We start from the raw sequence: 10,795 nt of genomic DNA on the forward strand, positions 1-10,795 counted from the left end.
TGTCTTGTGTCACTGTGGGTCACCTGCACCTTGCAGACAAAACCAGGGGCGCTTTCTAGAAGAGGAATGCGGGGTCGGGGGTGGCGGTTTCCCCCAGGGTGCACATGCTGGTGGCAGAGACACACTTGGGGCCAGGTCTGCTCAGTTCAGAAGCCTGCAGGAGAGTCTCTAGGCAGTGTTCCCACTCTGTGTCACGTCTGTCCTGCTGCCTTCAGCCCTGGTCTGCACATCATTAAGTAGCTCCCCTTGTTGGAAGCCCAACATGTGATGGTCATCGGGCCAGCTTTGCCTCTCTTGCTGGAAATAGCCCTGTATTTTACTGCATGTGTGGATGAAGAGACTGAGGCACTGAATTGTGGTGCATTGTTCCCTGGCACATGGCGGAGCCCCGCTTGTCCCCATCCCATGCCGTGTCCTCCCCTGCAAGTCCCATCGTTTTGCCAGTCCTTGTCATCATCCTAGGTTTTCAGCAGAGACAACCTCGGCAATCTTGCAGACAAGCAGAGGCTTCTGCATAGTGGAGCCCATGCTCCCATTCCTCTTAGTGGATGGGGTAGGATTTCTTCTTGTGAATGGAATCCTTTATTTTCGATGTCCATAAATCATGAAGGGTATAATAGGAGCTGACATGGGACCATGTAATGTGGACATTTTGCACTTTGGATAGTTTGGAAGCAATAAACTCAGACCCTAAACTGCTGAGTTGTGAGCAAACTAAACACCCTTCTCTGCCTTAGAGTCGGATTAACTCACTTAACTCTTAGAAGAACCCACAAAACAGATTCTGTTATGTCCCCATTTTCCAGGTGAGAAAGATGTGTCTCAGAGAGCTTATATGACTTGGTCAGGTCACACTGCATGGCTGGTTTTCAGCCCCAGGGCCTCGGCCCCCCCCCCCCCCCCCGGCACAGGAGAAGCCCATCCTCTGGGGATACAGGGGTCCATCATCTCAACCACCAACAGGCCTCAGGAGTAGCTGGGAGCCACGGTGGCCCGTGGGACACCAGAGAGACCATCGACTGAGTGGCTGAGGATGTGGTGTTGAAGCCACGCCCACCAGGGTTTTCAGTGCATCCAGCTCTGTCTGTCCTAGCTGTGCATCCTTAGGCAGAGTGCTTGCCCTCTCTTGGTTTCTTCACCTGTAAGCCCTTCAGAGGTTTTTTGTTTGTTTTTGTTTTTCTAATTTACTTAATGCTGAGAGAGGTGCTCCTGCCATCATCCCCATTTTACAGACGGGGAAGAGGAGGCGTGGAAAGGACAGGCACTGGCCAGAGCTCACAGGAAGAGGTGGAGTCAGGACTCAAACTCAGGCCCTCTGACTCCCAAAGTCTCAACCACTATGTTCGTGACCTGCCTCTTCAGGGATGGCAGGGTCTGTGTGTGTGCAGGGAGGTGTCTCCTGGGGCCCACATGCTGTCTTGGGGGCCGGGTGGCGTATTGAAGCGATGTTTGCTTTCTTCTTTCACTTTTCTATGGCTCATTTATTTTATTTTAAATAAGCCCTATCGTTTGTGTAATTAGGAAAAGATTAAATTCATTTAGTTTGGCCCTCTCCCAAAAAAAGCTAGCTACCTACCCCCTAACAAAGGTCAAAGGGCCTAAAACATCAAAATCGGGTTCATTTCTGCACAGCTTCCGTCCCTGTTCAGGAGAAATAGCTTTCTTTGTGGGGCCCTGCTGGCGGCCAACACAAACCTCAAAATGAACAGCAGGTGGCGCTGCCGCCCCATGGAGAAACAGCCAGGGGCGAACCCGGGGCGGGTCTGATGCTGGACTGCCTCTCCTCTCCCAAGGAGGGTCCCTTGACCCTGAGCTCCCTCCCCAGGGAAGGACCCGCCAGGCTTCTCACCTTTTGGACAGAGGTGGCCCAGCCCTCCCCACTTCACCCAGGCTGTGACAATGTGAAGGTGTCAGAGCAGGACCCGGAAACACGGTGTGCTGATCTATGGCTTGCTTTGGGGGAGATTTCCAAGTACAGAAATGCTTCTTCCTTTTCCAGGGGTTATCTGAGCACCTGCCCCATGTCTGTAAACCCCAGACGCAGCAGGACTCAGGGTCCATGCCTCCTCCCTGATGTGATGCTGTGGTTTTCATAAGATGGCTGGGGAGGCTTATCACTGCCCCTGCTCCGCAGACCACTGTCCAGCTGCAGCGTTTCCCCTAGAGCTGCCGTCCCGTCCTCCTGACGGTGCCCAATGGAAAATAAGCTGCAGGGCACAGCCCACGCCTGTCCCCAGCACTCTGTCCACTCTGGACAGGCTCGCCCTCTCTGCGTCCCCAGACAGACAGCCTACAACTCTGTGAGACTTGGAGGGGACCTTGGTGACCGCGCTCACACTGGGGTCTTGAACAGCACCGGCTTTCTGCTTCTGCTCAGGGCTGGGGTTGCCCCGGCCTTGGTGAGGTCGCCTCTTCAGAGTGTTGACATGACTGACCCCAAGTATCCTGGTGCTGTAAACAGTGCACTGGCCTGTGGCAGCCTCTGAATCCTGTGGTCCAGTGGCCGTGGGTGCTCAGTGTGCCTGACTGGGTGAGCCCTGGCGGCTCCTCCTCCATCCAGTGTTTTGTGCCAACGACACTTTATATTTGCGAACGTCCCTCACCCCTCTTTCCCTGCCCATCCCCACAGCACGTAAATCAATGCGGTTGTTAAAGGCCCATGATTTGTCTTGGCCCCACAGTTAGTCAGTGTCCTGTCGTGAGTGGACTTGGCTTGCCGGCAGGAGATGCTCAACAAGGGCCTCCAGAACTCTGAGCTGTTGATGCTCAGAAGATTCCAGAAGCAGAGCGGGAGGCGCAGCTGCAGTGCTGCCCCGGCTGGCCCCTCTGGCCTTGAGCTTCTGCCTCTCTTTGACCAAGGGGCCCAAGGAAGTGAAGGGAGCTCTCACGGGGGGGCCATGGTGGGAACCCATAAAAACAAAGTCCCTTGTCCCAGAGAGAAGGCGAACCTGACGTTAGGGGTCTGAGCCAGGGCCCCAGGGAGAACCTTCCCCTCCCCGTCCCAGTGGAGGCAAGGGTCTGAAAGATCCCCATCCCCTGTGTGGCCCCTGCCCATTGCCGTCTCCCCAGCCGAAGCCAGAAGTGGCAGAGCCTGGGTCACGGACCACACTTCAGCGTCCCTCTTTTCTCATTAGGCCTCGTGGCTGGAGGAAAATGGGTGTCCAGGAGCCATGAGACATGATGGTCAGGGACATGGGCTTTGGGGCCAGAAAGTCCTGGGTCTGTGTGCACATTCTATCCCTCACCAGCCGTGTCTTGATAAAGTCTCCTAACTTCTCCGAGCTCGTTTCTGCATCTGGAAAGTGGGAGCAGTAAGTCATATGACCTGCCTAAGAGGGCTGCTGAGAAGGTGAACGGAAGTGGTGTGTAGAGAGGGTGGCCATGGGGCCGGCACTCGCTGCCTCCTGAGCTCTAGCCCTGCATCTGCCTGCCTGGACCCCAAGTTCCGCAGTCAGCTGCTGCCTAGATTCGCAAGCCGCCGGGCCGCTGGGCGGGAGGGGGCAGCAGAGGCCACATGAGACGCCTTCACCAGCATTTTCTCAGGAGCCCAGAGAACGTTGGAGGAGAGACTAAACTTAGCACCCACCGGGACCACCTGGAAACCTGTGAGACTGTGGACTCCTGGGTCCCACCTCATGAGAGTCTAATCCAGTGACTCTCAGCCCCTGCCTTCCCCCTACCAACCCCGCATCTGCAGCTTGAGTAGAGTACTGAGTACTGAGTTGAGTATTTCTGATGGGGGCAGTTCCTGGGCCACAGCCTAAGACCTGCCATCAGAAGTGAAGCCCTTGAGTTCAGGGCTTTCTGACCTGGAGTTAGGGGGTCTTGGGGCAGATCCGAGGCAGAACCTCAGACTCAACATCACCCCTCTCCATCAGAATTCCATCTCTTGAGTCAAACAGAAGGTCTCCCTTCTCCCTGGGAAGGGAGCAAAAGTCCAGGTGCGTCGTATTGGAAGATGGGGAGTCCAGCGGTTCCCCAGCCCCTGAGCAGGAGGCCTTGTGAAACACGGTTCTTGCACCTCGTATAGCAGCCGCCTCCAGACTGCAGGGGAGGCAGATGAGAAATGCCAAGATCTCAGGGCTCATTCCTGTCTGGGCTCCACAGTGCCAGGCTGTCCTCTTGCTCCCGACGAGCACCATCTCACTGACCACTACCTTCCAATGGCCAACAGAACATTGTTACCAGAGATGAGGAAAACCGAGGCTCAGTGGTGATGTGGCTTGCCCAGGTCAAGCGGTGGCAGAGTGGGAACTTGAGCGCCCTCTTTCCACTACCTCCCGGAGAGCTGCAGGCGGGGAGCCAGGCCCTCAGTGCCCCTCCGCTGCCCGGTCCCTAGCCCTCCAGCCCCAAAGGAAAAAGAAAACAGTGGGGCATGGCAGGCCTCGAGGGCCAGGCACCTTCCCATCAGAAGTGCGCACCCTGAGCGCCGTCTGCCAGTGGCTGGGGAGCTGGGCTGCTGCACAAGGCGCTGCTGCTGCTCCTGCCGCCGCCCGGGGCCGCAATGGCCAGCAGCCGAGGCTCAGCTGTGTCCTGGGCATCAGCCCCACGCCGAGAACCGCGGCTTCCACGCGCGAGATATCTAACCCACAAACAGAAACCGTATCACATACGTCCTGGCTGCTTCCCTGCCTCCTGGCGTATTATTTTTGGGAGGTGTTCATACCCTTAGGGTACCTTGACTGCACTGTTCCAGGACAAACCCAAACCCACTAAATGTATACGCAGAACTTTTGAATGAATTCTATAGAGAAAGCCCCTAAGCTAGACCAATACACTTCTACGCGCACGGGGCAGGTGATTTTGCACCAGACTCAGAAGCGGCTTTGCATTTTAAGCTGGTAATGTGCACAAGCTGGGCATGCTTTTGTGTTGGCACCCTTGTCTGTGTTCCCTGAGCGAGCCGGGCGAAATTGGCCTCAGGGAAGGCTCGACCCAAGGAAGCATGGTCTCCCGCATCGGCAGCGTGGAATCTCAGGCGCGGGTGCGGAGGCCATTATGCCTGTAGAATCTGGCCCTTCCGGCCTTGCCTGGAGCCAGGCTCTCCTGGCGGAGAAGGCTGAACTTTTCTTTCATGCCCTGGCCCCGGGTCAGGCCCCAAGACAGGCCAGGCCCATCTCTGGGCTCCCCGGGGCCGGTTTTCCTGCACAGGCCCCTCTGGGTGCCTCCTACCCAGCCTGGCCAGGACGCGGCACGCTGGGAGACCCTGCTGAAATGAAGGCACAGCCCGGGAGATGAACAGGAAGCCGGGGTTCACCACCGCCCTGGACGCTGGTCAAGCGGCGCCAAAGCCGAAGTGCACTACCAGGGCGCAAGGCGGCCTCTGGCTCAAGCAGGGGCCAAGCAAATGGGCTCGGGGGCTGGAGACGGTGCACAGGAGACCGGGGAGTGCGCCGACTGGACTGGCATTGGGTTTCTCCTAATCAGCCCCACTTCCCGGAGCCTCGTCCTAATTGGGGCACAGGCTCCGAGGGAGGGAGGAGGGAGCCCCGCTCCTGCCTGCGGAGGTTGTCTGGAGTGTCAGTGCAAGGGGTCCTCGCTGGAGACCTGAGGCTTTTCGATGGCCCTGTTCTCCTGAGCACCGGTGGGAGACGGGGGACGCGGAGAGGTGGCCTCCACCCGGAGGACAGTGCCTTCTCTGCCCTTGAGAAGCTGCTCCCAGCACGCTGCCAGAGAGACCCCGGCCTACCGCTTCGACTGCCCAAGACCCCAGGGAGAGAGTCGCCGGCTTTTTCCTGTCCCCTTTATCTTGGTTTTATGGACAGCTGTTAGTTGGGGGCATTAATTGCCCGGGCGAGTTTATTGATAATTTTGATGTAACAGAGCACCGGAGAAATTACCCTCATGTCCAAAATGTCAAATTTGAGAAGAACCAGGTTCAAAGGCTCACGACCCCACTATGAGGAGAAACTGTGGTGGGTCTTAAACGGCTGCGCTGACAATTGTGTTTGTTTTCCTAGGTAGCTGGGAATTGGGATAGAAAGAGGGTCAGGAGGGGAGACAGGCTTTTTAAAATGGATTTTCCCCCTAATGATTTAGGGGGAAATGTAAGCAGACGAGAAACGTGCCTGTCACCTTGCTCTCCCGGCAAGGGCCCTTTTCTTGCTCAGATTTTACTCACTTCTCTTTTGGGGAAAACCAAGTGTAGGGCACCAAAAAAAAAAAAAAAACCCAAAACAAAAAAACCTTAAAGGATGGTCCATGATTTATAACAGCTGGAATATGGGAACAGTAAAGTCTGAAACTCAAAAGTAAAATCCTCACTGGTCTTGGAGTGGCCAAAAAAAAGTTTAAAATATTTTTTATATATGTGTATATATACATGGTTTTTTTCTGGCGGAAGGAGGACTGCGGCTTTTCTTTAAATGTTTGATTATTTCTTTAAAACAAGAAATGACATTTAGAGGGGCAGAGGGCTCTTCTTAAAAAACAGAAGCCAAGAAAAATAGTTACTCTTGTCCAGATTTCAGTTCAATGCGAAACGAGGAGTGAAAAGAGAAGGATTAGCCAACAAATAAAAAAGAGAGAGAAAATATGAAGAATCATCCATACTTTAAATGCAAAAAAAAAAAGTCTAGAAATCCCAGACTGGTCTCTGTTTTTTGGGGTTGGAAGACACTCTGCAATCCCGATAAAATACTCGTGCGATTTTATTTCTAATTGATACAATATTAAAGGCCATGTACAAATGTTACACATTTTTATTTTTGTTCTTTTCTTAGGAAAAAAATACACAAAAGGCAAAAACATCCTCAAATTGTCATTTTTATACAGTGCAGAAGGAAATTTAAAATACGTGTCACAAACGCTGCACTCCAGCAGCCAAAATACTAAAAAAAGGGGGGGAGTCCTTCATTTTATATATATATATATATTTATATAAAACATATGGAAATTTGTTTTTACACAGATCGGACTTAGCTTCAAATTTACAATGGATATCTAAAAAAAATTCTACGCGGCAAATATTGCCAACAAAGTTACACCATTAATACTGATAAACGGAGGAGCCTATGCGGTGTTTTCGATTATTAGGGAAAGAAAGTAGAATAAATAACAGGATGAGCCTTGCTATCGGTTTTCTTTTTAAAAGTGCCTTAACCTTTCTGCGTCACCGCAATCCTGAATAGGCGCGCTCAGCGGGCCTCCCGGTCCCCGCAGCGCCGTGCTCGCCCGCTCCCCCACCAGAAGGTTTACAGTAGAGACTGGGAGACAGCTGGGTCTCGGGAGAAGAACACTCACCAGAAAAGTCAAAATAAAGTTCGACACCAAACCAAAAAGACTGAAGAAAAGGAAGAAGAGGAAGGCAGACGGGGACAACAGAGGCCAGAGAGCCGCTGCTTCTGGGCGCCTTCTGGTTTCTCTCCTAAGAGGAGCAGTGGCTTCAGAAATGCAAGTTATTCGCACAAGGGTCCACCTGTGGTTGGTCGGAGGACTTCTGAGGTGGGGAGGGAGAAGGCGATTTCTTGCTCCCCTCTTCCCTGCAAAAGACGGCTCTAAAAGGCGACGCAAATTCCAAGACATTCTTTCCAAAAAAAAAAAGTTAAAAATAAGAAGATAAATACTCAACCAAAAAATACAAGTATTTGGTACTGATGGCCTCACACGTTTGCCTTTCTCCTAAAGCCTTCCCCGACGTTTGCCGCTGGAGGGGAAGAGGGGGAGACCGCAGCAGAATTCTTGTTTAGATGTGGAGGGTTTTTCCCCAGCACAGCACCTTCTCAGCCGCTTTCAATAGGATCAAAAATAGATATTTATTTACCAACAGCTGCAGTCAGATCAAGCCCCACCACTGCCATTTTTAAAAACTGTTGAGGGAGTAGGGGGGGAGGTGCCGGCCACTGCTCGGTTTTTGCCTTGGGGACTCCTTTCTGAATAATCCGGTTGGGGAGGGGTCAAACCCTTTTCTTCTGCCGACGGTTATACCTCGAGAATAAAGCAGTTCCTGGCAACGGGTTCCGAGGTCCCTGCGCCAGCCAGCCTGTGCCCGGAGGGCCCCCGGGGTCTGTGGCCTCACATCACACAGGGCTTGATGTCTTGGTAGGTGACCTGCTGGTGATAGTAGGAGCCGCCACCGGCCGAGTGCATGGACGAGGACGCCATGGTGTTGAAAGAGAAGACGAACTCCTTTCGGTCACACATGCTGGGCGACTGCGAGTGATACCGCGGGATGCCTGTGGGGCAAGGTGACAGGAAGGGGGGCGTTAAAGTATGAGCCTCCCGAGGTCACAGGTCCTGGTGGAGAAGCAGTGCTGCCCACGGGTGCACAGGGCAGGCCCTCCTGGCTCGGCCGCAGGGCCCGAGGCCTCCCCTGTGCGGCGCCTCCCCGAGTCCCTGGGCTCCCGGGCTCCACAGGGCCCAGCGCCCCAGAGGAAGATCCCAGAACACCGGCAACGGTCCCGGTCCCCCGAGTGCCCGCTGGCTGCCAGGGCCTCTCCTGCCTTGGACACCAAGAGCCGGGACAGGAGCTTCCGGAGGCCGAAGGGGAAGTGGTGAAAGGGGCCGAGGTGGGCCAGCAGGGAGGGCCCAGAGGCCTCCACTCCCAGGGCAGCCTGAAGCCTGTGCCGCCCCAAAGGCTAACCCCAAATGCTGCCGAGGTCCCGGTGCAGTGAGCCGGACCGGCTGGGGCCAGCACAGGGGCCAAGGGTGGCTTCTCCAGAGGAAAGGCCCCTTGAAGAACCAAGCCCCAGGGCAGCTGGTGCCCAGGAGTTTGAAGCCGGCCAAGCTAGGCGACCCCTGTGGAGAGGTGGCCCTCTGGCCTCTAGGCCCAGCTCCTGTGTCCCGAAGGCTGCTGACAGCTGACCCCTGACAGGCCTTTGCTTGGTTCATGCCGAGCTCGTTACAGAACCGGGTCCAGAAGGCTGCAGTTGGGGGCCAAGATAAAGGGCTCCAAGGGGAAGGTTGTCCATCTTCTTCCTTAGAGGGGTCGGGGTGGCAGTACCTGGGGTCTTGAAAGCCTGGATCCTAACAAGTAGAGTCCGTGGGGCCTGCAACTCTGGGCCCCTCGATCTGGGCCCCAGTCTGCCTCTGTCACCACAAAATACCCCCAGCTCAGCTTTCACACACTCAGGCCTGGTTCCTGGAAGGCCGGGTGCTGAGCCTCTGCGCGCCAGGCCCAGCCGGCTTCGGGCCTAACTCTCCTATCCTGCCCAGCTCAGAGCAGAGGCCGCTCTCCCACAGCTTTCTGGGGGCGATTGAAGAGGGTGAGCCAACTGGCCGGGGCTGGCCCTGGCTCCATCCTGGGAACTTGCTGAGGTGCTAGGGGGCTAAGGGACCCAAGGAAACTTAGAATATTGGGGTCTAAATGTTTTTAGTGAGGATAGGGCCTACCTGGCCAGGATGGGCAGCCAGCAGCTGGAAGTTAAAAGAGAAAACGATCTCTCAGCCCACACTGGGGGATTCCAAGCTGCACTCATCCCTCAAATGGAGGGAGATAGGACCGAGAGACACCTGGGGAGCTGATGCTTCCCTGCAGCACTGGGGTTAGTACCCCGCAGAAGGGGCCACAGGCTCTGGCCCAGGGCGTGAAGCGGTTTGGGGACTGGCTCCGCAGCACACTCATAGACGTCCGTCTCCCAGGGCTCGGACAGCCCAGCCTCCCCACTCACCTTGCAGCTCAGCTGGGGCGTTGTGACTGTTCTGGTGCAGGTACGGCTGGTCCAGGGAATGCGTGGAGAGGCTGCCGGACAGAGGGTTGGCCGCAGGGTTGCAGGGGGACAGGGGCTGCTGCTTGATGTAGGAGGCGCCGCTGTTGAGCGCAGCGGAGGCGGAGGGCGGCCAGGCGGCCGCAGAGCCCGAGTAGACAGCATGGGGCTCCATGACCCCACCAGCGGCAGCAGGCAGCAGTGGGGAGGCGGGCACCGAGCTGTCGTGGTGTGGGTACTCACCGGCCGCCGCACCGCCGCAGCTGCCCATGTACGAGTGGCCGCCGTTGGCGGGCAGATGGGGCACCGAGTGGCTAGGCAAAGCCATGCCGTCCACGTTGCCCGGCAAGTGGCCGTTCATCATGCCCAGACCCCCCTCCAGCGCCAGGCTGTTGGGCGGGCAGGAGAGGCCGCCGGCTGAGCTCTGGAAACCGTAGGTGTCCGGGAGGTGGTTGAAGCCAAGCCCGTTCATCATGCTGTACATGGGCTTTAGCGCCTGGCATTTCCTTCGGAAGCCCCGCGGCCGGCGCCGAAACGAGCCCTCCTCGAACATGAACTCGCTGGCTGGGTCGATGGTCCAGTAGTGGCCCTTGCCTGGCCGCCCGAGGCCCTTGGGCAGCTTGATGAAGCACTCGTTGAGCGAGAGGTTGTGGCGCACGGAGTTCTTCCAGCCCTGGTAGGAGCCGCGGAAGAAGGGGAAGCGGCTCTGCAGGAACTGGTAGATCTCGCTGAGCGTCAGGCGCTTGGTGGGCGAGCTCTGGATGGCCATGACGATGAGCGCGATGTACGAGTAGGGCGGCTTCTCCGGGCGCCGGATGCCGGCGTTCGTCTTCTTGGCCTTGGACGGGCCGGACGACGCGGGGTCCATAGCCGCACCGCCTCCCCCGCCGCCGCCGTGCGGTGGCTGCTGCTTCTCGGGCGCCGAAGACATCGGGTGGCTGCTGCCGCCGCCGCCGCTGCCGCCGCTGCTCTGCGCCGCCGAAGAGCCGGGAGGAGGAGGAGGAGGAGGAAGAGGAGGGGGAGGGGGAGGGGGAGGGGGCTGCGCGCGCGGGGCTGGCTGCACCTCTGCCGTCATCGGCGGCCACTTCTCCGAGCGAGCCTCGGCGCGCCCTCCCCCGCCCGCCCGCTCGTCCTCCCCGAGGAGCTGCTGG

At 56.6% G+C, this 10,795-nt stretch overlaps 1 protein-coding gene across 1 annotated transcript; it reads right to left on the reverse strand.

The window, feature by feature from the left end:
- Window positions 1–6,599: 6,599 nt before the first annotated feature.
- FOXF1 (forkhead box F1) lies at window positions 6,600–10,586 on the reverse strand. The gene is made up of 2 exons (XM_031436618.2): window positions 9,609–10,586; window positions 6,600–8,174 (listed from the first exon to the last, which is right to left on the reverse strand). Exons 1-2 carry the CDS (start codon window positions 10,573–10,575, stop codon window positions 8,014–8,016), a joined length of 1,128 nt encoding a protein of 375 aa, XP_031292478.2. The 5' UTR covers window positions 10,576–10,586; the 3' UTR covers window positions 6,600–8,013.
- Window positions 10,587–10,795: the final 209 nt, after the last annotated feature.

Source organism: Camelus dromedarius, chromosome 23 (assembly GCF_036321535.1).
Source record: "Camelus dromedarius isolate mCamDro1 chromosome 23, mCamDro1.pat, whole genome shotgun sequence".
Taxonomy (NCBI): Eukaryota; Metazoa; Chordata; class Mammalia; order Artiodactyla; family Camelidae; genus Camelus; species Camelus dromedarius.